The 27,219-nt window shown below is 42.5% G+C and overlaps 1 protein-coding gene across 1 annotated transcript in view; it reads left to right on the forward strand.

The window, feature by feature from the left end:
• Positions 1 to 27,219, forward strand: part of SLIT3 (slit guidance ligand 3) — a 590,119-nt gene that overhangs the window by 483,851 nt on the left and 79,049 nt on the right. The window contains exons 26-27 of the mRNA XM_056847932.1: positions 8,761 to 8,885; positions 17,089 to 17,186. Coding sequence (XP_056703910.1) covers positions 8,761 to 8,885; positions 17,089 to 17,186 — 223 coding nt within the window. The remainder of the gene's footprint in view (positions 1 to 8,760; positions 8,886 to 17,088; positions 17,187 to 27,219) is intronic.

The following is a 27,219-nucleotide window of genomic DNA, read 5'->3' on the forward strand; positions in this document are numbered from 1 at the left end:
GTCTTTCATTAAAACCTGTAATTCCTTTTGTATCTTGTTGTCTTTTAAAAGTTTATCATTCATTCGCCATCTAAATGCTTGTTTATTGTTCCAATCAAAGGTAACAGGATTGTGATCAGAAAAAGTTCTAGGTAAAATATGAATTTTACGTAGTTGCGTGAAAATTGATTTACTGGCCCATATCATATCGATTCTGGAGTGTGAATCGTGTCTTGCTGAATAAAAGGTGTATTCTTTAGCTGTTGTATTCATTGTTCTCCAAATGTCTTGTAATTCTAATTCTGAAGCCATGGCAAAGAAAGTTTTAGGCAAGCATCCATCATTGATATCTTTTGCTTTTGATTTTTTGTCCAGAGATGGGAGAACAATTCCATTGAAGTCGCCCATCAATAAAATTTGGTCTTGTGCGTACTGGGTTATCAGGTCATGTAATTTTTCATAGAAGGATTTTTTCCCTTCATTGGGTGCATAGATTCCAACCACTATTGTCCTTTGTCCCAATATTTTAGTTCTGATAATTACAATTCTTCCTTCATTGTCTTTATATACTAGTTCTGGACAGAGACTGGGGTGGGCATAGATTACCACTCCCTTTGTTTTAGTTTTAGCAGAAGCAATAAATGCTTGTCCAAGCATCTGTTTCTCCAAGTATTTTTTATGCTTTGAAGCTATATGGGTTTCTTGTAGGCAAATTAGGGAGTATTTATATTTCTGTAGATATTTGAAGATTCTGGCCCTTTTAGTTTTCTCATTCAGTCCATTTACATTCCAAGAAATTGCTTTTGCCATAATGTAGTATTTTTTAGCAAAATAAAAAGTCTATAATTTAGTACCACCTTCTGCACCCTGTACCTCTTCTTCTTCCTCTTCTTCTTCCTCCTTCTCTCCAGGTAGTTCTTTAAGGTCCATTTTATATTTTCTCAAAAATTTCCCCACATCTGCTTGGGATAGAATTGTCGTTTTCACTTCCTTATAGGTGAAAGCCAAACCTTGTGGCATAATCCAACGATATTTGATGCCATTAGCTTTCAGTATAGACACAAAGTCTTTGTAGTTATTCCTCTGTGAAAGTAGATGCCTTGGAATATCCCTCAGTAGTATGAGAGAGGAGTCTCCTGCTGACACTGGATTTTCATAATGAATCTTCATAATCTTGTCTTTAACTCTGGTGTCTTAGAACACTATCATCAAATCTCTTGGCTTAGATCTTCTCATTCTAGCAGGTAGTGGTATCCTGTATATTCTATTAATGGCTTGTTTTAATTCTTGTTCATCTATCTGAAATAAGTAGGCCAAATTTGGTATTGCAGATTCTTTATTATCTCCCATCATATCTGGAAAATTGCGTATACGAAGGTTGGTCTCTTTCACTCTCATCTCCATCATTGCCATTTGATTTTTTGCCGCCATCTGATCCGCTTGTATTGTTTCAATCTGTTTTTCTTGGCTTGTTAATTTTTTCTTTGTGTCCTTGTGCTCATCCATCACTTTCTTAATTGATACATCCATCGCTTGCATATCTGTCTTCATAACAATCATTTGAGTTTTTACTTCTTTCAAGTCTCCAGTGACCACATCCAACTTCTGATTAATAGCTTGGGATGCTTGACCAAGATTTGTCATCATAGAAGTCAACTGTGCCATCTGTGCAGACATCTGTTCAAACTGTTTATTTGTTGCCTCAGTTTGTTTAGTTAGCATATCCTGTAACTTTTTTTCCATGGTCGAGGTTTGTAAAGAGTCCCTTAGTTTAGTATAGGCAGGGCTATGTAGTGAGCCAGAGCGGGGTCGAGACATTTACATTCAAAAAAAGCTGGTAAAATACATGTCCACCGACAGGGCCTTTAAGGTGCTGGTTAAAAGATGATAGTTCAAAGATCAGCCTAGTAATTTTTTCGGGTTGAAAAGAGTCGAAATTGGCTTTAAAATTGCATTTTAAAGTTTTAAAATACCAGTGAGTTTTTTCGGTCGCTCTAGATCGGATTAATCAGGAAGTAAACAGGAAGTTACTAGTGCTGCAGACCTTCTATCGCCTCTTCTCGATGGTTATTCCTTTAGGAATGATTTGAAAGTAACTCGAGTGCGACGGATATTCAGTCCCGCGGCTACTTCCTGTTGTTTTAGTTCCAATGATAGAGAGGGTGTTATAGAGAGTCTTCCGTTCCAGGCACTCCCTTACTGCAAACGTGGCAGGAATTCGCCGGAAAATCAGGAAGAGAAATCACCCTCCCCTTCCTTCGGACCTCTCATTGGTGATAATTCTTGTCAGTCTAAAAGGTATCCTTCCGACTCTTTGTTATGGTTTAGGCTGATCGATCCGATAAGGCTCCTGTCGCTAATCCCGATGACTAACTCAAATCAAACTTTTTCAGTTCGGATTATGGAGGGGTGGGGGTCCCAGAAATATTCTTATCAGCCTCCCGTCTGTTCAAATTTCTAGTAAGTAGACGAAGAGTTCTTTTGTACTCACTTGGGTGTCAAGAGGTGAGGTTCTTTTCTTTATGTAGTCCTTATGTTGGTATTAAGGCGGTGGAGGGTAGAGCTTGCTGCCAAAGTTGCGTTTTGGCGATGTCCTTCCCTAGTGCCCTCGCAGGACCGGCGTCTAGGACTCCGAGGGGCTTAAAAAAGCCCCCTCAGAGTACCTAGGAGGTCAAACCGCGTTTGCGGGCTGCAGGGAGTTCCTGCTTTCCAACCCACTTGCAAGGGTCGGATTGGGGTATCTATGTACCCCAAAAATAACGCAAACTTGGATTTCTCCCAGGACAACCTGGGGAAATGGAGTGCTCTCTCCAACGGCACCACCGGAAGTCCATGTCTGGATATTTCTAAAGGAGAGTTCACTTATTAATCCTCCAGCTGTGCCCAAATTACCCTCATAGGATCTCAGCATAGTCTTATTGGATTTCACTTATCTGCTTTTGAGCAGTTAGCCACTTGCTTCCATAAGGAATTGTCTCTTAAGACAGCTTTCCTTGGGCTGAAATACATGATACAACAAAAACAGCAAAGAGAGACACCTGAAAACCCTCCCCCCCTCCCTTGTAGCACTCCTGAGCCAAATGGAGCAGTGGAAAACTTTGAAAGTAAGTTTCACCAATCATGCATGTGACTACAAGTCGGGTTGTCAAGACACAGGTATCATGTATTTTGGCCCCTTGTTTGCATCCTTTCAGTGCATGTATTTTTCATAATAGTAGGGTTGCATTCCCAAGATGAAATCTATTTTCATAGATCACAGGAGTTGATTATGCCATCCTTTTGCCCTAATCTGTTTTACCAGAGAGAGAAACAGTGGCATTCATTACACAGGCACTTAGTAGAAACTAATGTAGGTTGGAAAACAAGACAATGACCCCAAGGTTGGAAACGGTCAATTTAGGTTCCAGTTCCGAAAAAAGGAGACATCAAAGACTGCAGCAACTATCAGACTATCACATTAATTTATTACGCAAGAAAAGTGATGCTCAAAATCTTACAACAAAGACTATTATCATACATGGAACGAAAAATGCCAGTTGTTCAAGCTGGATTCAGAAAAGGAAGAGGCACTAGAGATCTTATTGCAAATTTGCAGTGGTTACTGGAACTTACAAGAAAATTTCAGAAGAAAATTAGCTTGTGTTTCATAGATTACAGCAAAGTATTTGTGTGAATCATTAAAACCTATGGTTCGTTTTAAAAGAGATGGGTGTGCCACAGCATCTGATTGTTTTGGCAGAAAATAGCGAAGTCTTGAAACGATTGCTGATGAAGGTTAAAACAGAAAGTGCTAAAGCAGGATTACAGCTGAACATGAAGAAGCTGAAAGTAATGACCTCAGGGGAATTACACAACTTTAAGGTTGAGAATGAAGAAATTTTCTATTCCTTGGCTCCATCATCAGCCAATAAATCAGAAGGAGGTTGAGATTGGCAAGGGCAGCCATGAAGGAGCTAGAAAAGATTCTTAAGTGTAGGGATGTGTCACTGGTGACCAAGATCAAGGTAATTCATACGATAGTATTCCCTATTACTATGTATGGGTGTGAAAGTTGGACAATGAAGAAAGGTAACAGGATTATATTGATTCCTTTGAAATGTGATGTTGGAGGAGTTTTACGGATGCCATGTACCGCTAAAAAGACATATCAGTGGGTTCTAGATCAAATCAAGCCTGCACTTTCTTTCCCTAAAAGTTAAAATGACTAAACTGAGGCTATTGTACTTTGGTCACATTATAATAATACAAGACTCACTGGAAAAGACAATAATGCTAGGAAAAGTTGAAGGCCCAGGCAAAGAGGAAGACCCAACATGAGATGGATTGACTCTATAAAGGAAGCCACAGGCCTCAGTCTGTAAGACCTGAGCAAGGCTGTTAACAATAGGATACCGTATTTTTCACTCCATAGGACGCACCTGACCATAACACGCACCTAGTTTTTAGAGGAGGAAAACAAGAAAAAATCTTGTCTTATGGAGTGAATGCCGGCTGGGCGCGTGCGTGTCGGGACTGCGCGAGCTGGCATTCCCCACCCCAATGGCCAGCTGGGAGGCGGGCGGGGCTGCACAGAGCCCGCTGGGCGCGTCGGGACGGCGGGAGCCGGCGCACGCGCCCAGCCAGCTCTGTGCGCCCCACTTGCCTCCCAGCTGGCTGGCGGCCCTAACCGGCACCCGGGGCGGCCCGGCTCTGCACCCCGCTGCCGCTGCGCTGGGCGGCTGGGAGGACCTCCCGCAGCCCAGCTGGCTGGCGGCTTTAAAGCCGGCTCCCGGGGCGCCCAGCTCTGTGCCCCGCTGCCGCTGTGCTGGGCGGCTGGAAGGGACCTCCCCGCAGCCCAGCTGGCTGGCGGCTTTAAAGCCGGCTCCCGGGGCGGCCTGGCTCTGTGCCCTGCTGCCGCTGCGCTGGGCGGCTGGGAGGGACCTCCCGCAGCCCGGCTGGCTGGCGGCTTTAAAGCCGGCTCCCGGGGCGCCCTGCTCTGCGCCCTACTGCCGCTGCGCTGGGCGGCTGCGCAGCCCAGCTGGCTGGCGGATTTAAAGCCGGCTCCCGGGGTGGCCCGGCTCCACGCCCCGCTGCTGCTGCGCTGGAGCCCGGCCGCACATCTTGCTGCAATGCCAGAGCCGGGCCGCCCCGAGAGCCCCCTTTAAAGCTGTCAGCCAGCTGGGCTGCGGAAGGCCCCTCCCACCCCCCAGCTGGCTGTCGGCTTTAAAGCCGGCTCCCGGGGCGTCCGGCTCCGCGCCCTGCTGCTGCTGCACTGGAGCGCGGCCGCACATCTTGCTGCAATGCCAGAGCCGGGCCGCTCCTGGAGCCGGCTTTAAAGCCGCCGGCCAGCTGGGCGGCGGGAGGCCCCTCCTGCCCCCCAGCTGGCTGGCGGCATCCTAGCCGGCTCTCGGGGCCCTGCGCCCTGCTGCCGCTGCGCTGGGCGGCTGGGAGGGACCTCATACCGGTACATTCGCTCCATAATACGCACAGACATTTCCCCTCACTTTTGAGGAGGAAAAAAGTGTGTGTTATGGAGCGAAAAATACGGTATTTTGGAGGACATTCATTCATAGGGTCCCCATAAGTTGGAAGCGACTTGACAGCACTTAACACATCCACACAATATAGGTAGGACAAGGAAGTTCTGTAAATCTGAGTCTTTCTTCATATAATTTAAAAAAAAATTCAATGGGAGCTTGAGTCTCTCGTTCTAAAGTATATTAGTTTAGGAACTGAATCGTAGAGCATATATGTCCAAAGACAAGGTTGCACCTGATGGCATAACAATTAACTCTTATGGGGCAGCTACCTCTACTGTCCAGTGAGACTGCCCATTGGTAGAAACAGTGTGTAAAGTGGAAACTGGGAAGTCAAGCACATATGTTTGCCAAATGACATAAAACAGATGTGTACACCTCAACTTTGGGCTGGAGGATTTTGCTGAATATCCTTCCTTAATATCCTAAACCCACCCCTTTTGGATGTACTTTTTTTTTTTTGCATCCTCACAGTTAAGACCGCCCAACCACTGAACATCTAGAGAATTCACTTGACATGAATTTTCATTGGCAAAGGTTCTGAGCTGGGATAGTCTACCCACCTAAGGTTGCATTTAGTTTGTATTTACAAGACATTTCTGACTGAAAGCCGGGAATTTCAGCCTTGGGAGAACCAGCATGGAACGGCCAGCCTAGGCAGTTCAAGTCCAGTGGGATGTGCACCTCAAGCTTTCTTTGTTACTCTTGTGGTGTGCACCTCAAGTTTTCTTTGTTACTCTTGTTCTTGAGTATGGTTTTATCTCATTTATATATGCCTTTTGGAGTTCGTTATTTTGAAGGCAGTTAGAAGTGTGATTATTTTTTCAGTCCCAGGCTTGGCCTGGAGGATTCTGAGAAGCCACTCCCTTGGTGTTTTGGGTCAATGATTCTACCTGTCACTGGGAGACTCTTCCTGAGAATCAACACTATCCCACCCTAGAATGGAGATTCATAGAAAGTGCTTCCCCTCCCACTTTTTTTCCTTCTCTGAATTTTATGAAATTTATGAACGAGGCCCTCTTCTTGAATGTGGGGAAAATGTGTGGTATCTGTGTGGGATTGTGTGTGTTTTTCAGTGTCTGATATGATTTTTTTAAAAAAAAAAAAACCTACTGAGTTCTTTAACCTTTGAATGCCTATGGTGTTTTCCACACGGCTAGTGTAGTTTCCTTGTTGCTGCTGCGGCTGCTGATATACCACGGTGGTGACAAGGCTTCCACACAGCAGGTTTCCCTGATAGTTTTTCTTTTTAAAAAAAAATCATGATTTAATAGCATTATACCTGCATACTACCATTACAATATAACATTCATCAGGTTCTGTAAGTTCCCAGCTTTTTTTTAAAGTCCTTGCCCATTTAATCGTGACATTCCTTTTCCCATGTATCTCTAAAAAACAAGGCTAAAGCCTTACATTTTTTAAAAAAAGGAAAACCTCAGAGCAAAGCAAGTTTGAGAAAGACTGGAGGAAAGCTAGGGAAACCTTGGGAGCTGTGGGGAAGCAAAAACAAAATACACTTCCCCACAGCCTCAAACTTGGGGCAGATAACCCGTGCAGAAACCCCCTACATGTAGGCTTTCTCAAAACCGACTCCTCGCTTGCACGTAGACACAATAGGACTGTAATTGCACCAGTGAACAACCTTCTGCCTTTCAGACAGTATGCTCAGATAAAACATATGTTTTTCCAAATAATTCTTTATGAATGAGGCCCTCTTTATGTGTGGGGTCTGTATGAGTGTGTGGATGCATGTGTTTGTTTTAATGTTTGTATGTCTTTAATTACTATTTACATTTTCAACCTTTTTTACTGCCTAAGGGAGTTAACGGAAAAATGTTGCATGTTGTAAAGGAATAGCTTACCATCTGCAAATAGGAAACACTACGCTCAGAACAGTGTATTGGAAAATAAATTTGCATAAATGTCTAACAATAACAAGCTATGTTATACTCAGACATAGGGTTACTTCTGGTCTTTCTCTCTTGTCACCCCAGATCTCTGCCTGTCACTTATGCTGTATTGTCACTGCCCTGCAAGAAGCACAGGGGCCCCTTCCCTTCTCTCTTTCCCCTGCAGAGGAAAACTTACAGTCAACAGGACTCTGTATGGAGTTCAGTTTTTATGGCTCACATTGCTAAAATCTGCTTTCACTTCAAAAAGGATGTGGACAGAATCGAGCGGGTGCAGAGTAGAGCAACAAGGATGATTAGGGGCCTGGAGACCAAGCCCTGCAAGGAAAGGCTGAGGGAGTTGGGAATGTTTAGTCTGGAGAAGAGGAGGTTGAGGGGGGGGACATGATTGCTCTTTTCAAGTATCTGGAGGGCTGTCACTTAGAGGAGCACAAGGAGCTGTTCCTTTTGGCAGCAGAGGATAGGACTCGCAATAATGGGTTTAATTTGCGGGAGGAAAGGTACAGGCTGGATATTAGGGGAAACATTTTTACAGTAAGAGTTGTTTAACAGTGGAATCAGCTACCTAGGGAGGTGGTGAGCTCCCCCTCACTGACAGTCTTTTAAGCAGAGGCTGGACAAGCCCTTGTCAGGGATTCTCTAGGCTGATCCTGCATTAAGCTGGGGGTTGGTCTAGATGGTCTTTATGAACCCTTCCAATTCTATGATTCTATGCTATTTATTTGTTATGTTAAACTTCCAGCTGACTCAAAAGAATAGACCTCTTCTTGTCTCATTCTGCTGTACACAATTGCATGCTTTCCTAATGGGATCAATTAAAGTTTGTACTAAAATCTGCCTGTCAGACCAACGGCCCTCTGTCTTCCTTGCTGCAAACAATTACCACAGTGAAAATTAGGGATGAAGAAACATTACTGACTATGCGACTCAAAAGAAAAAAGTGTCTCATACTGCTAGTTCACATGATGATTTTATTTGTAATGTGCAAGCTTCTCTTTATTCTAATCATTGCTGCTTACACATGACAGTAGCTTGACAGATTACGGATGTTTCTGGTCACTTCTATTTAATCATTGCAATCATTCTTGAGTAACATGGTAGAATGAATCTCTTCTAAAAGGATCCGTCTTTGTAGTTTAGCAAGCTTCGCCTAGAAAGGGATTTGTGTTACAGTGCTGTCCTTAATTCATTTTTGGTACAAATCACTAAATACCTACATCCAACATAATTCAACAGAAGTTCGTCAAATTTCCAATGGCAACATGTGCTCTCATAGCAGCAATGAATACAGATTACAGGAAAATATCTTAAGCTGCAGCAAAATGTTTTTCAGCTATACTCATTTTCCTTTTCAGGGGCCGTTGATATCAATATCATGTCCAAGTGTAACCCTTGCCTATCCAATCCATGTAAAAACAATGGGACTTGCAATAATGATCTAGTGGATTTTTACAGATGTACTTGCCCGTTTGGCTACAAGGTATGAGAACAGCTGGACTGTACTACTAAATTCAATGTTATTGCCTGTTGACTGCTTAAATATGTCACTGTTCCACAAAGCTGATAATGAATAGTGAGAGACATGCATTTACAACAGCTGAGATCCTGGGGTAAGTGCAGACACATGTGAAGGAAGAAAGAACACTTCTTGGGCTCCCAGTTGTGTGCTACAGTGCCTAACTAGAGAAGTTGATATCCAGATGTAAACAATATTAATACACTTCTTAAAAAGCAAATCTTTTTTTCTCTTTCTTATTCTGTCTTGAGTTTTGGATATATGAATCATTTCAACTTGCAAACCTAAAAGCGTGGTTACATATGCATGTACGTAGTGATGACTGACACTAGGTACAAGACTGACAGATGCAATGGAGCCAGGCATAAAGAGGAAGGAGAACACAATAGCCTAAAGCATGGCAGAAATTGAATAAGCTCCCCACCCTCCCCCAGCCCAAATCTATATTTTTGCTACAGGCTGTTGAACAAAAGTGATATTTGACAAGTTTAAATGTGTAATTCCAATGTGCAAGAGAATCCCTTTCTTGTTACCGAGCTGATCCCCGCCAGAATGTCATGCTAATTCGGTAACAATACCTTACTTCCCTCTCACCAGCCGGCACCAAACATATCTGTCCATCTGGAAGCTATTTCCTTTGCCTAGATAAATTGTCCTAAGTCTGCCCTCTCAGTATGTGTTTTTCCTTATTTGATCTAGACCTGTAGAAAAAAAAAATTGGGGGGGGGAGTGCATTGCTACAGCAGTGAGGTGGGGGACCCTAATCCGAGTATGAACTTCAGCAAAAAGAGCTGAAGGAGTTTAATTGATTAGTCAGCAACGCAATTTAAAAAAATATTTTCCTTTTCTGGTTCCTAATCCTAGAAGCAGCAGGCCCTCGGCCACATAGGTTGCCATAAGTGAAATGTGTCACAGCTGTAACCGAAGTTGGAATCTTAAATTACTCAAGAGCTGAACTTGCAGTTTTCTTGCAACCCAAATCCATTTGGAAATTAGGACATAATTGATAGAGATGAAGTTGAAGTGTTAAATTGATTCAGTATAATCCATGGGGAAGAGTCTAATAATCCAAATTGTAGCTAAATCATAAAGAGTTTCTGTGGTTCCTGCTTGAGAACATCTACTGCTCCTGGGTCAACACTTTAGTACCGTACCATATATTCAAGAGACATTTCCCAAAATATAGGTACATTATAGCACCCCAAAAACCCAGTCAATACTGATTACATGGCTGCTGACAATAGATAGCCTCCTGACTATAGACCACCCCCTACCACGTAAACAACTGGAAAGCTAAAACAGGTCCAACTTAAACTCAATACAGATCGGATATGGTAAACTCAACCAATCCACTGAAAAATCCATTATGAACCCATATTTGTTGACTTAATGCACAAGGTCTTTTTGAGGTTGGACAAATGAAATATTGTAACATATAGTTGTTTTATATTGAGTAAGACCAAAGGTCCATCTAGTCCATTCTGGTCTCTTTTGACTGGTAGAAGTTCTACTTCCCCAGCCCTACTATTTCAAATTCTTTATGCTGGAGATGCCAGCACACGCACTATATGTGCCTTTTTACTCAAATAGGGTCCTTTCCCATGCATTTATAAAATACCATATAGATGAGCTGATAACATGCCAGCAAGGTACTGGCATCCATAGTCGGTATCCAGCGTGGTGTAGTGGTTAAGAGCGGTGCCTTGGAGCAGTGCACTCTGATCTGGAGAACCGGGTTTGATTCCCCACTCCTACACATGAGCAGCGGAAGCTAATCTGGTGAACTGGATTTTTTTCCCCATTCCTACACATGAAGCCAGCTGGGTGATTTTGGGCAAGTTATAGCTCTGTTAGAGCTCTCTCAGCCCCACCTACCTCACAGGGTATCTGTTGTGGGGAGGGGAAGGGAAGGTGATTGTAAGCCAGTTTGAGCCTCCCTTAAGTGGTAGAGAAAGTCGGCATATAAAAATCACCTCTTCTTCTTCTTTAGCCATTCTTCAGAGGGGGGAGGCAAGGCTCTGACTGCATAGCAAACACACCAGAGTATATAGCAACCCCACCAACATCCACCAATCACACAGTAGCATGGCACCGATGACCCACACACAACTCAACCAATCCTTGCCTGTCAGTGCAGCCACAGCCCCCTGATGTAACACAGCCATTGCCTATGCACAGAGTGCCAGAAATGAGGAAGAAAAAGAGCAGTTGGTCCCTTAACTCCCAAGAACATCCGTGGCACAAGCAGCAGGAGTTCTAGAGTTAACCTACTCTCGCAAGCTCCACAGATGTGGGTTGAAGTCCACAGCCGTGGCCAAGTGCCTTTTAGCCAGGGAAAGCTGTGACTGGCTGCAGACTTAGCCAGTATCCTAAGCTGCACTGGTGTGCGGGGGGGGGAGGTGTGTTTTCCCCCCTTCATGGGTCGCTATGGGATGACCTCAAGCTACACCAGGGTTTCACGACTGATGAGAAGGGCATGTCTGGGACTGGAGAGGCTTAGGAAGCCAATGAGGTCCTGCTCCGCCCATAGCTCAGCCCTGATGCCAGTCATGTCTATGTGCATAGAGATTACTGTGATGCTGCACTGGTGCAACTTGCTGCCAGTGTATCTTCAAGATACCCCAGCACAGCATCTAGTCACCATTCGAAGCCCTATCAAGCTGGGCCTTAGGATGGAGCTCTAAAAGAAGACCGTAAAATAAATGATTGATTGGTTGATTGAAAAGAAGTCGAAGAGTTGGTTTTTATATGCCGACTTTCTCTACCACTTAAGGGAGACTCAAACTGGCTTACGATCACCTTCCCTCCCCCTCCCCACATCAGACACCCTGGGAGGTAGGTGGAGCTGAGAGAGCTCTAACAGAGCTGTAGCTTGCCCAAGGTCACCCAGCTGGCTTCGTGTGGAGGGGTGGGGAAACAAATCCGGTTCTCCAGATCAGACTCCACTGCTCCAAACCACCGCTCTTAACCACTACAGGTGTAGACATGAAGAAAAAAATAGCTATTGGATGTTTCACCATTCAGGTGCATATAAAGCCTTAAATTCAAAGAGCCCTTAGGCATATGCAAATTCTTGTGTATTTGCACCGAATGTTCCCCTATTTACGCTTCCACTTCTCATATGGAATCCATTGCCAAATGAAGCAAGAGTTTCAGCAGTGGCTTGGCTTGGCAGATGGCGTGACAGGGGAACTGTTCTTTAAAGAATGCTTTAGACCCAAGCCCGTGCTTATTCCCCACACATGAAGAGCTTCCTTGGGCCCTTTTGTGTCATTGCCAAATATTTATGAGCTTTGAATAGTATAATAAAAGCCATTTGTGTTTCAGAATTGAAAGGGGGATTTATAGGAAGATGGGATGATATTGTGGTCAAGTCAAGAAATCAGATGCATTTAATTGGTGTTAGCATACAATGCAAAATAGTGCCATTAAAAATAGTAAGAGTAGAACACTGAGTGTGCTACTGCTTGCTCAGGATTAACAATGGGGGCATTTGTTAATGCAGACATTTGTTCACATGTGTTTGACTTCTATGACCCTTTAAGTTTTCCTTACTTTGTAGCCAGTGGCTGGCGCCCTCCCTTTCCTTGCGCCCGGGGCATGTGCCCCCGCCAGACACCCCCCCCCCAAGATCTGGCCCTGCTTTGGGGTACCTTTGATTCCATATAAAAATAGATATTTTTATGATTTATTTGTATACCTGCCACTGAAAAAAATGCAATTATGTTTTCATGTTACACATATACATAATTTTCTCTTGTCTACATATATTTCACTTATACTTACAGCATAACCCATTTACAGCCCAACTATAGGTTCAGTGGGGGGTCTATTTCCAAATTATGGGCATCATGGGATTGCTTTTTTTAAAACCCTCTTCGACCCAGGGTTGGTTCACAATGGGGCCAAAAAATCTTAGATGCCTTTCATCTGTTCTCCCCTAAATTAAATCACATTTGCAGAATAAATCTGTACACTGTAACCTCGTTCAGCAGTATCTTAAACATGAAAAACAGCCTATTAGCTGGGTAGCTTAGGATAAAAAACAGTACATCAAGAGCTACACTATGAGAAATATAGATCAATTAGAATTTGAAAATATAAAGCAATAAACACATAGCCCAGTAGCAAACCTAATTACTGGAATGGTTACTATAAAGTTATTTGCATTGTGGCTTTGTTAATTCTCCTAGCAGTACAATTGAGCCACAAGGAAAGGCAGGATATAAATATTTAAACAAATTAATTGATCTTAAGCAGACTTGCACCCTTCTAAGTTTGTTGAGGTCAAGTCTTTTTTCCCCCAGTTGCTTAAATAATTTGGTCTTGAAAGGTATGTTCAAATTTTCAAAAAAAATTAAGATGGAGCACAGTGCTGGCCTTATTATTCAGAATCCCAATAGGAAACAACTGCCCTGTTGTTAGAGGGAAAACATGCAAACGTTTCACTCTTAACCAAAAAATATATACATTACTCTTCAATAATAAGTGCTAAACTTGTTCCTGTAGGTCATCATAGCCATAGTTATGCACAGTGAGAGAAATGTAATCATGGAGAAACTGGAAACTGCAACTCTCTTTTAGACACAAGTACAGTAAATAATTTATTGGTTAATGGTATAAATATTACATTCCCAAATCTAATTGGTCAATTCTGTATCACTGCTGTTAGTGCACATCCTAATATATTGTCCAACGAGGTCTAATAGGTAAAATGGTTGACTTCCAAACTTAAGCTTGTGTGCTTTTGGACTGTGGGTCAGACTCTTACTTCAGTGTGATCAATTTTCACCAAACAAAGCAGGATTAGTCTCATAGAGTGAGCCACTTGTGGAAGATAGTTCTCGTTTCCTAGAAAAACACTGGACTGAAATGCAATTATCGATTTTTGCTTCTGGTACTTCTACTAATCTGCTCTTAAATTTCCCCTTCAGTAAATGTAAAGGACCTTTCTCTGCAGCCAGATTCAAAGGCTTGAATTCCATGGTACATTTCTGATGACAGAAGGATTTCCATCAGCTGAGCAGACAGTCCTTATCTCTCCCCTTCCACTGTAGTCCCAAAAGCCCCAATGCTGCTTCAGGGTGACATCCCCCCTCCCAGGAATAGTATGAGGAGCAAATCAGAAGTCTGCAGTGGGAGGAGGGAATATGCCCCCACTCCAGCCACAGAAATCCTCTTTGTGCCCCAAAGAGCAAAGAATAAGAAGGAAAATGCTATTTGTATCCATAAAATTGAAAACAAAATTCTCTGCTCTCTGTATTCAACATACTATACACATTTCCCTTAATATCTCAAAACATTGTTAGAATCTAGACACAGAAAAACATGCATTTGTATGTGTTCCCTGTAATACACTTCTTTATGCCTTGTCCAAGTGATTTATTGCAAGGGGCTGCAGTTAAATATGTAGTCAATTCGGAGCCCATCAGCCCTGTTAAGCATTAATACAAGTAAACAGGAATGTTACAGTACAGTACAGTCCTCTGGAGACCTCATTTTCAGCTGTGGATGTATGTTGTTATTAAATGGCAAATATCGAGACCATTCTTAAGGTTCAGAATCCAGGGAGTAGCTTATACCAGACATATGGTAACCCAACTACTAGCATCACTTTCGGTTCCTTTCCTGTCTCCTAATAGAGGACCCTAGAAATAGTAGCTAGAGGATTGACCTTTATACAACGAGGATGAATGGCCACTAAAGAACAAGGGCCTGAAGAACCCTTTTATAAGATTTTTTAAATTAATTTTTGCCTTGTTAGAAGGTGCAGGAAATATCTTAGTTGTTATATGACTCTATATATTCTTTATCCGAGAAATATTTCTGCTGGCTAACATTTCAGTAACCTTTAAACTGCTCATCATGTCTCCTTCACTATTAATGTGATACTGTCTAGAGAAGGAATAGAAAGGATTTTCTGTCCTGTATAAATTGAATGCAAAACACAGTACAATTAAATACAATATACAGTACAGTTAAATAGCAGGTGCCTTTTATTTTTCTTATATGACTGGCCAACATTTATCTTGGATTCAGATGACTTCAAATGATGGGAAACAGAAGCAGTGAAAACTATTCATATAACCAGAGTGCCATTGTTTCATTGCTTCTTATGTTCTCATTTATCATTAACCTAAATTTCTGAAGAAAATAATTGGCAATTGCTTGTTAAATGTACAAAAACTTGCAGACTTTCTGATCAGATATGATGTTCAGTGGTGACCAGATGCCACCAGGAATCTCACAAGTAGGAGATGATGGTAGCATCTGTCACCAGCTTCTGGAAATCAGAAGTTTACTGCCATAGAAATTCCATTTTCAGCTAGTATCTGCTGCTGTACGTAATGTCCATGAATTTTACAGCCACCTAAATTAGCTGTGAAGAACACATCTCATGGAACTGAATGGTATAAGGCAGTTATTTTTACACTATGGGTCGGGATCCAAAAGTGACTTTTGACTCTCTCGTAGGTGGATCACAAGGTCAGGAAGGAGGAGAGGGGAACAGGGTGAACTGGAAGATGAGGCTATGGGATGCTCAGTGGCAAATTTGGGTTTTCCTCTGCATAATATGAAAAATGGCCAAGAAATACTGCATGTAACTCTATATATTTATAAATGCTAAGAGTGAAAAAAAAATTATAAACTTGTTCATTGTTAGCTATTGTGAGATTATTACAGTTCATCTTAGGAGAGAGAGAGAGAGTAGCATGGAATTACCTTACAAGGAGATTCCAATATTTAGAATTAGGTACCAACAAGTACAGAAGATGTTGTAGTGAGTCTGAGTCCCTCTTCAAAAACTCTGCAAAGCATGCCCATAAGGTAATCACTTGCCATTTAAGAAGCGCTTCCTTTTGTCTGTCCTAAACACTAGCAAATTAATAAATTTCTATCATTTCACCTATTAAATTAAAAAGCCCAATATACAGAAATGTACCAACTCCCTCATCATTTTTGTTGCCCTTTACAATGAGATGACCACTGTATTGCAAATATGGCTACTGATCATCATAGTGTTATTTAAAAGCATTATAATACTCACTAGTTTGCCTAACCATTCAAAACCTTTTTTTTTATTGTCACAGCATACAGAGGTGACATTTTTCAGTGCATGTTTCACTGTGATCCTAAGGTCTTTTTTCTGGTTAATTAGTGCAAAATAAATCCCATTAGCTTTATATGACATTTAATTTTGTATGTGTATAAAGGAGTCAAGAACAGACTTACAACAGAAGCATATCTGCCTTTAATTTGTTTATATTCTAAATAAAGTGCATTATTTAAAACTGTTTTATGGCAGAGGAAGCATAGAAAATAGTATCAGTTAAGATATATTGGACTCATTTCTTTAATCTTTCATTTTTTAAAAATAGGAAGTATCTGAAGAGGCAGACAACAGAAGCTTTAGCCAATGCTGATATGTAATACCAAAGATGCATTGTGATTGCAATCCTTTCCCATCTTTTTGTCCCATATAAATGGTTTTAAAATGGTAATCAACATTACAATATGGTGTACTATTTTTATTTATTTTATATTTATTTATTCATTTAATATCTATTGATATTAAGAACATAAGAAAAGCCATGCTGGATCAGACCAAGGCCCATCAAGTCCAGCTGTCTGTTCACACAGTGGCCAACCAGGTGCCTCTGGGAAGCCCCCAAACAAGATAACTGCAGCAGCATTATCCTACCTGTGTTCCAAAGCACCTAATATAATAGGCATGCTCCTCTGATCCTGGAGAGAATAGGTATGCATCATGACTAGTATACATTTTTACTAGTAGCCATGAACACCCCTCTCCTCCATGAACATGTCCATTACCCTCTTAAAGCCTTCCAAGATGGCAGCTATCATCACATCCTGGGGCAGAGATTCCACAATTTAAATATATTGAATGTCCTTTTGACTTTTAGGTGTGAGCATTAATTGACAGAAGCAATTTACTAAATTACTTGGGTGATATAAATCTTAAGGTCTTTGTACACAGGCTAAACTAGGGCTGCGATCTTAAGAATGGTTTCATTGGAGTTAGCCTATTGAATAAAATGGGGCTTGCTTCTGATTAGACCTGCTGAGGAACGCTCCCTACAACATATATGTTTGTATGAGAGAGACAGAAGAAGAGTAACCAATTTTCATTAACTTTTCTTACTAGGGTCGAGACTGTAGCACACCCATTAATGCCTGCATTCAGAATCCATGCCAGAATGGAGGGACATGTCATCTCACAGATACAAATCAAGAAGGATTCAGGTAAATGAAAGCAAATTGCATTAAAAGCAAGATAATTGTTGAAACTTATACCTATCATGCAAAAATGTCCTGTAACTGAAAATCCCTCTGCCAGATATTAAATTAGAGCACATTTCATGACCTGGCTTGGGGCTGTCACAACTGGAGCCATCATGGGTGGCAGTTGGAGCCTCTTCCTTGGTTGTGCTGCATCAGTGAAGACAGGGGTTTGTTCCTGGCTGACATCACTGCTTCTAGGTCAGTGTTGGCTGATGACATTATCGGTCTCCCTCTCCAGCTGCTGGCAGCCTCATTGAGGAGCACTGGGATTGGGTCTTGCCCGCTGCTGCTGTAGGCTCCTTCTTCTGTGGTGGCTTCTTGTTGGCCCGCATGTTGGGTCCTGCTTGGTGCTCCTTCTTCTCTGGCTTCTATGGACCCAGGAAGCGGCGTTGCTGGCTCTGGCAGAAGCTGGACTGTGTCTGGGCAAAGCGCGAGCGTTTGGGCTGAACTCCAGAGTCCAGGTCAAGCACTGTCACCGGACAGTGAGCAACAGTTTTTTATAGCTGAGAGGGGAAAGATCTGGAAAAGCGCATGAAAGGAAGCAACCAAGGAATGTGTTGTGGGTTCAGGCTTTGCATTGGGTTGCACTGCTAGTTAGGGTTTCTCTAGTGATAGACATCTTGGCAGCAACAGTTGTACATCTGAATAAGAGAGACCTTTTCTTCTGTTTTATTTTCATTGCTTAGTGTGCGCTATAATTTGAAGTCTGTAAAATGAATTAAATAACCTATGACGACATATTTTCATTCAGTCCTTGGGCTGAATAACTCCGCACCATTGAATTACCAAGAAACTGAATAAATTCCAAAGTATACTTAAGGCTATTTTGAGGTGTATGAAACAAAGTGTCATCAATTCATGTTCACAGAACTTTTGTCATAGCCACTAACTCCGATGGCTCTAAAAAGGAATTACACAAATCCATGGAGCCATGATCAAATGGATCTTCCATATTCAGGGGTCAGACTTCTAAATACCAGTACTGGGGACAGCACCAGGGAGAGGCCTTGGCCTCTGTGCTGTTCTGATAAGCCTTCCAAGGGCATAGGATTGCTTGGTCCGCCCTGGCCACCAGTGGGGAATGGGGGGTAGGGTTGCCAGATCCAGGGTGGGAAACTCCTGGAGATTTGGGAATGCAACCTGGGGAGGACAGGGGCCTGAGTGCGTACAATGCTATAAAGTCCATCCGTCAAAGCATCCATTTTCTGCAAGGAAACTGATCTCTGTGATCTGGAGATGAGCTGTAATTCCAGGGGATCCCTGAATCCTACCCGGAGGCTGGCATCCCTACAAGGGCATCTGGTTGACCAATGTGCTGAATAGGATGTCGGACTAGATGGAACATGGGTCTGGTCAAGCACCGCTGCAGTTGTCTTTTTGTGTTAACTACTAAGGAAGGCATTGGTTGTACTACCAATGATGTTTCCAGTAGTTTGAGAGAGAAATAAGGAAAGGGCTAGAGAAAGGTAGGTGTGTGGCTGGGGGTAGGGTAGGGTTGCCAGTTCCGGGTTGGTAAATACCTGGAGATTTTGGGGGTGGAGCCTGAGGAGGGCGGGGTTTGGAGAGGGGAGGGACTTCAGTGCCATAGAGTCCAATGGCCAAAGTGTCTATTTTCTTCAGGTGAACTGATCTCTTATCAGCTGGAGATCAGTTGTAATAGCGGGAGACCTCCAGCTACCACCTGGAGGTTGGCAACCCTAGGGTGGGGGGAGGCACATGAACAGCAAAGTAGGAGAAAATTAACAATATGTTTTTGCCTTTGGGTAAAAAAGGAGCTGGAGGGGGGTTGCCATTTTGAGCAGAAAAGTGACCACAGGAGGAAGGATTACAGAACTGAGTCATCCCCTCCTGTGCAACCTGCAGTTCTGCTCAAAGCAACATGTTCCCATAGCTTCTTCTCTATCAGAAGGCGGGGGAAGTTGGGAGACCTTGACAGAAATCTTCTATGTAATATCTAGTGGAGTCCTGAGAGTAAACAGGGGGGAAATGTTATACTCACATACTAGATATTTGTTATAGTCGACATGCAGGTCCTGCTGGCATCCAGAGGAACTTGTGTTCCATTATAACTGCATCAAGATGAAGCGTATTATCTCGTGTGAGATGCTTTATATCGGAAAACGTTATAAGGAGAAGGCCCTGTGGAGTTTTCTGTTGTGTGGCCTGTGAAAGAAATTATATCTTTTATACATTTCCCTCCCCCGCCCCTTAGAGAAACATATTAATACAAAAGCTCAGCTGCCAAACCTGTCAAATCTTTGCTCTTGTAAAAGGAAACTTAAGCCAAAGTGTTCCTCCATATGAAATGCTGAGTGACTTAACTCCGGGGCTCTCGCAGTCACAGGCAAGAAAAATTATCTTTTAAGTAATGGTAAGGCGGTGACATAAGCCAGGAAATTCACCCTGTGATGACTGAAACTCCATCCTCACACCCGTCCTTCCCCTGCGGTGCCTAGGTAGCGAAAGGGGCCCAAGCAGCAGGTGATTCTGCTTCTCATATTGACTGTTGTAACACACTGCCACAACTGTGTCAGCAAGGGGCATGGGATCGGACAGCATTTGTAATCACAGTTTCTTCAGAGCTCTTGATTGTTAACAGTTTAGTGTAAGGTTGCTTTTCTGTTTAAGGCCTTTGGCTTTCCTGTTTTGGTAATGGGGGAAAAGGTCGCCTAACCTTTCGTGATTTGTGATACAACAAGTAGGGCTAGGTATTAAGAATTATACTTTAAGGGACGGTACTTGTGGTCCAACTGGCAAACAGCTCCAGGAAAAGGGGGACGGAAGGGAAACATCAAATAAACACACATACACTGTACTGTTGGGAAATAAATGGCCACAGCTTTTATTGATCACAACAGAATGGAGCATTGGCGGAAAACCATGGGGGCGGATCCAAGATATCGGATCACCACCCTGTCATCCGATATATCAAAAGCATCGATAAATGACCCAACCGCCTGTTGGGACAGCACCGGAGTAGCGCTTAGGTGACCCCAAAAACTGTTCCTCTCTCTTTGCTGTCCCGCAAGTAAACAGGATGACTGCCGGGCCGCACGCCTTTAAATAGGCGCGGGGAGGGGCGTGGGAGGCAGGCAGCCGCCCTGACGTCACTCCCCGCACCGCCACCCAAGCAGCCTGGAAAACCGCGGGGTGGGCGGGCCTCGCAAGACGAGCGGCAAGCAGCAACCCTGCTTGTCTTGGACACACCTCCCTCTCCCCTGTAGCTGGGCCCGGGTAAGTCCACAAGGGCGCGACCTGCTTAATCAGGTCGTGCTTATTCTAATATTGTTTTGATTCCACTGCATTGTTAGGGTTGCCAACCTCCAGGTGGTGGAAAGAAAAAAGACACCCCTGTGCATGTACCGGGAAGGTTTGGAAATCAGCACAGGAGCGAATGAATATTACGAAGTGCAAACATTTATATAAATAGCTACAACATATAACATAAAGTCACAACTATTCACTTACTGAAACGAACAACCTTAACACACTATCCTACTATATACAATATATATTTTACAACAATCTGGCGGGAACAAACCAGACAACAAATTCAGTGTAAAGGTATAGTTTTTGAGTCTTTTTCAATCATCAAAGAGAAGATCTTGAATCCTCTTCAAGCTTTAAAATTGTGTTTTTGACGTTTCTGACGTTATCAAAAGCGATGTCACCATGAGATGATGCCAAAAATAAAGATAGAGATCAGTTCACCTGGAGAAAATAACCTCTTTGGCCATTGGACTCTATGGCATTGAAGTCCCTCCCCTCCCCAAACCCCACTTATTTAGTCTCTGCTCCCAAAAAACCCTGCCGGTGGTGAAGAGGGACCTGGCAACCCTATGCATTGTCAGTATTTTATTTTTTTAAGCGATTATAGTTTTAGAATTTATTTTTACATTGCAGTAATTCAGCCCACCCTTAAATCTTGAGATCCAGATGGGTGAGATGGAAAAATGAGATAGATTACAAGCAGATTTCCAGCTCAAATCTGGTTGCGCTCTTTTGTATCAAAGATTGCCAAAAGAGAAATAATGGTGGCAAAAATAGCAATTACAAATACCAAGGAACAGCAGTGTGTAAAACCATGGAACCACAAATGCAAAAACACACCATTGCACGAATACAAATTTATATATAAAATTATACATATACCGTATATACTCGCGTATAAGCCGCGTTTTTCAGCCCAAAAAAAGGGCTGAAAAAGCCGGCCTCGGCTTATACGTGGGTCAATACGGTAGAGGGGGAGGGAGGAGGGAATTTACTGCTGCCGCCAGGCCTGCGCCGCTTCCTGCCGCTGGGAGCGGCCTTGGGCAGCCTCCTGCAGCCGCAGGAAGGCTGCCACGGCCCCCACCGGGCCGCGCCGCCGCTGCCCCAGCCCCCGCTGGGCTGCACTGCCACTTCCTGCCGCTGGGAGCGGCCTTGGGCAGCCTCCTGCAGCAGCAGGGAGGCTGCCACGGCCCCCACCAGACCGCGCCGCCGCCGCTGCCGGACCCTCGTGCTTGCTGCCGGGAGCCCTCAGGTAAACCTGCGGGTGGGGGGGAGGGGTTATAAGCCGACCCTCGGCTTATACGCGGGTGCCTAATTTTTCCCCATTTTGGGGGAGAAATTAGGCACCTCGGCTTATACGCGGGTCGGCTTATACACGGGTATATACGGTAACCATCTTTTTTATAAGAATTGTTTAAAATATGCACATGAACAAGACATTTAGACCAAAATTATATATACCATCTTTTTATATGAGAATTTAAAAATATGTACAAGAACAAGGTTTTTACAAACTGCTGTAGAAATGTAGAAATATATCAAGCATATAACAAGAATGCAGTAAATGACTGTTTCCAGGCAGATCTCTTCTTCAGATGTGTTACTCAAAAGGCATCATGAAGACTTGTCAAGTTAGTTCAATAATAGATCTGAAATTATCCTGAAACTTCCATCCTATTAAGTCCAACCACTACGTTGCTCATCTGCTCCAGGAGGGAGTCATTTTTTAGCTTGTAGGAGCTGATGAATGCTTTCTAGATCTGAAGTTAATAAAATTGAAGTATAATGCTCTGATTTAGGTGTCAAATCCATTAAGGAACTGACATGATTTAGAAGTCTTCATGACGTCTTAAAAATCTGATTGAACCATCTGAAAAAGAGACTCTGCCTCGAAAGAGGAAGATTACCAACTCCTGTTATATGTTTGATATACTTGTATCTATACATATTTACATAAATGTTTACATAAATAGATAAAAACCCTTGTGTTGTTCTTGTCCATTAAAAATTCTCACGTAAAAACATAGATAGATAGATAGATAGATAGATAGATAGATAGATAGATAGATAGATAGATAGATAGATAGATAGATAGATAGATAGATAACTATAACTGTATTAGCACCCATCTCTCTCCTTATTAGTAGTCACTGTCTCTGCTGAGAGTAGTTGGCAAAGGAATGCCTAGTTCTTTCCAGACCTTGATCATTGCTGAAATCTTATTGAGCATAATCAAGTTAAAGTTAAGCACTTTTAAAAGTCCTGCTGATTTCACTGGGAAAGGTTTGAGCATATGTTTAACTAATCCATTGAAATAGAGTCGAAAGTACTTAAGTTTGTTGGGTACATGCCCATTGTGATGAAACATATATAGGCCCTATGCTAATTGTAAATGTTATTTCTGTAACTGGAGCATATCAGTCTGCAGTACTTTTCCTTTTCCTTCCAATAATACAAATCTTACTTAAGAACATTTTTTTAAACCATCGACTGATAGATTTTGCAGTGTTAATGTTCCATAGTTGATGGATGAGTTCAGTGTTTATGGACTATTGAGTCTGTCCAGTTGATATGCAGGTGTGTATAGCTTTTTTTTTTTTTTAGCCAGAAGGCCCTGAAACATTTGCTTGTGGGGGTGGGGAATCTATTTCGAACATAACAGCTGATTTGTAAACTACAGTACATCTGGCCAGTTCATCTCATCCAAATACTAAATCATTTGATTATAGCATGCATATATAATTTACTAGTTTCAATTCAGCCAGGCATTTCAAATTCTATTAAAAGAAGTACCTATTAAAAAGTGTAGCATTTAAGTTCTATGCTATATATTTGTGATCCTAGGGTGATATATGTTTTTAGAGGAAATGCAAAAAGTGCTCTTAAAAGCTTACATTTAGGCCTAATTTATATGGGCTGTAGGAACATGGCAACTGCTTAAATACAACCAGAATTCTAAACCTCACCTACATGCTAATGTAGAATCCTGGTTTGCAGGGAGTAATAGGGTTGCCAGGTGCCTCTTTGACACCGGCAGGAGGTTTTTGGGATGGAGCCTGAGGAGGGTGGGGTTTGGGGAGGAGAGGGACTTCAATGCCATAGAGTCCAATTGGCATTTTCTCCAGGGGAACTGATATCTAACAGCTGGAGATCAGTTGTAATAACAGATCTCCATCTAGTACCTGGAGGTTGGCAACCTTATGGAGCAAACAGATGCCAGTGTATCTGCATCTGCATTCAGACATCATAGCCAGAGATCACATGGGAGCTACTTATATGGGGTACTGAGTGGGGCTACTTCCTTCATGATTTGGCTAATTGCAATCACACTAACAGTCCTGAAAAGGGGGGAAAAAGCCACTGTAAATTTGGCAGTTAGGCCTCATTGTGAAATAAGTGTCTGTAGGCAAAATATTGATGGTCCAGAGCTTTGTGTTCATAATCCTTTTTTGTTACACTCTTTTATTCAAGATATAGCTTTAAATATATCCACCCACCCACCTAGTGTAAATTCCATGTTAAAATGCTTTCCAAACTCCTTTGACAGTTCCAGAGTGTGCAGATTTGCAGAATAATGATGGTAAGTGAAAATCTGCCACCAAGTATCAATAATAAATCCCCACCACCACCAAAATCCATGAATTCGGCTTCTAAAGCTTTGTAAAATATGTAATTTTCAGGGAAGGAGTGGGAGGAATCTCTCTTCCTATGAGTACAATCCTGAAGAGGAGCCGAATCAGCATAGGAGCCAGCGTGATTCCATGCCAACATAAGTGCCAATTTATCCCAGGATAAGGGGCACTTACGCTGACACGGGAGGCATTCACACCGGCACCAGTAAGTCACACAGCTGTGTGGTGCTCTGCCACAGGTGCAGTCACGCTGGGAGCAAAATCCCAGAAGTGGGAGCCCACGCTGGCCTTGGGGGGGGGGAAGGGTTAGGATGCTACCTAAAGGCAGCTCTGCCCCCTGGAATGCCCCATTAATTTGAAGCATTGCTATGTCATTTTTGGTGGCGTAGGCTTGCTGTTTTCTATGGGGGCATTTTCCCCATTTTACATTTTAAATGATTTTATTTTCTCCGTTTTGTTTTCTGGCCACAAATTCTGTTTAACCTCATTACTTCATGCCTTCATGAAAATTAAACTTCTGTTATCTCTTCAGTTTGCCAGAATCACCAGCATAATGTACTGGAGTCTCTGACTAATGACTAGCTATTGCATTACCTAAGACCAGCACTCTCATTGTGCAACTGACTGTCAGAGGAAAGATGTTTTTCACAGTCTCTTGTTTTACAGGGTGCCCCTTGCAATCAATCCTCTGAACATATGCATAAAAATTAAGAAATCTTGGTATCCAACATGCATTCTAAGATCATAGATAATAATTGAATGTTATATAGGTTAGTAGACATGACATGTATGGCTTAATGTAGCCCATGTTTTCAGCTTCAGCCTACTGCTAGGGCCCTTGCATAGTGGTTCATGTTAATTGTTTGTATCACCTGTTCTTGTCAGACTATGGCTCACCGAAACAGAATAAAACCCACCAAAACTGTCTCTTTGGTTTTCTTTTCTTTTAAATTGAAAGAGTGAATCTGTTCTCCTAAACTGAGAGCTTGTGTGCCAAGCTGCAGCCTAGAGCACATTTTTATGGCTGAGTTATAAACCCCTGTAAAATGGGGTTCTGTAATGGAAATGGGAGACATGATGAATGGGTCACTTTATTTAATTAGCGTTCTTCTATCCTCCCCCTCCCCGATCCTTCTTGGCTGCAGAAGATGCTGTGGCAGCTCTTCTGCTCTCCTCTTATCTGCCTCTTATGATCCTGTGTATCTCCACAGGGTCAGGAAGAGGACATTTTTTATTGGTACTAATGAGGGAAAAGACAGGCAAAGAAAATATTTCACTCTGATTTAGTGTGCTTTAAGTAGCATTGATTCAAGCAGTTTGTTTTCTGCCGTCCTTTCGAAAGATATACCGCCATCCCTTCCAACTCGTCTGACCTGTGAGTGGTCATAGAAGGATGAGGAATGTCAAGGCTCTTCTGAGCTAGCAGTCCAAATAGTTCTTATGAGTTTTTTTTATTATTCTTATTCTTATTTTAATGCCACCATTAGCAGCTTTCCGTTCTGGCACACGTTCACAAGTATTCAAGTTTGTATTGTCACACTACACTGCTTTGTGCCTCCTCGTTGTAAGCCCTTTAAAATAAAGTTGAGGGAACTTGTTCATTTTGCCAAGGAGGATAGAAGCATCGTCCCTCCCCACTGATTAATGCAAAGGTATCAAAACATTTTTACTCAGCAAATGTCTCTTCTTCGTTGTATCATTTGCTCCAGCATTTACTCACATATTTTAAGTCTGTAGGTGGTTTCTTTTCTTTTTTAAGCAAGTGTCGGAGGAGGCTTTTGGTGTAGGTCAAAAAGTCCTGTACATCCCCCACACACACACACACACTTCCATAGTATTCTCCTCATATCAATTATTTTATTTGTTCAATTATTTGTGCATGTGCACACATATGCACACTTTGCACACAGCTAGTCCTCCCCCTAGAAAGGGGCTGATGTTTTCACAAAGGAAAAGCAGGGATTGGGACAGGAGAGTATTAGGCTGAATTTAAACAAACATGGTCAAAGGCCGCCGCATATTGGGATAAATTGGCAAAAACGGATTTTAAAGGTATAGTCAATGAATTATAGACTAATATGTTTTTTAATTAATTAATGAATAATAACAGATTTTTATATACCGTCATAACACCGCTCCGGAAGTCCAATGGTGGAGGGCACATAGGTGGGTGGTAGTGGTTTGGGCACTACAGATTTCTTTTTTTAAAAAATAATGTCCTTCCTTCCTTTTATCCCTTAGAAGCTCCTTGATCAATTGATCTTGAGCAGCATATATCTAGTGTTGGAGGGATATAAGGACTGAAACAAATCTTGCCACTGACAATGTAGCCTTGGGGTCCCTGTTGCTTAGTAAAAAAGGCATTATGTCAGTCACAGAGGCATTGGATTTGTATATTAAAAGGGGGGAAATATAGTGCGATCGAAGTTCCTCGTAAAAGCGGCATTCCAAAAGGGCATGGGCTAATGAGTCAATAGAGCCAGAAGAGCAAGGGCAGATCCTGTCTGAGTATGGTATATTCAGAATTCTGCCCTGCATTACCATAGAAGGGTTAGCATTCAATCTAGCCAAGCAAAAAGCTCTACAGAGACGAGGAGTTGTCAGATAATATGTATAGGCAGGCAGACCACGTGGAGGGGGTATTCCGAAGAACTGGGATAAACAGACACGACGAGCACGAAAAGTAGTGCTGTTATAATCGAGCTCTTTAATGCGCTTTTTAATTTTGGCAAAAGCTTCAGTTTTCCCAAGATCTGATAACATATCCTGCGAGAAGCCCAACAACGCCAGTTTCTCATCTAAGATTTTTTGCCATGAGGATTTGAAAGGGTCATGCTTCAGAGAAGCTAGGAACCCCTCAGTGCTAAAGCACAGTTTAAGGTGTAGTTTAAAGGCGGCCAACCACGCCCTAGCTTCAAGTGGCATTTGGCCAAACTCGGAACGAAGAGTAACGCCAGCAACACATCAAGGGGCATTTAGGAGTTTTCATAAGAACTGAAGCAGTGAACAATCTATAGATTCATTGATGACTGTAATCCAGATGGCAACACCAAAGAGGATAATTGGGATAATTTTCAGGTTAAAAACCTGAA

This window comes from Euleptes europaea, chromosome 1 (genome assembly GCF_029931775.1).
Source record: "Euleptes europaea isolate rEulEur1 chromosome 1, rEulEur1.hap1, whole genome shotgun sequence".
NCBI classification, from domain to species: Eukaryota; Metazoa; Chordata; class Lepidosauria; order Squamata; family Sphaerodactylidae; genus Euleptes; species Euleptes europaea.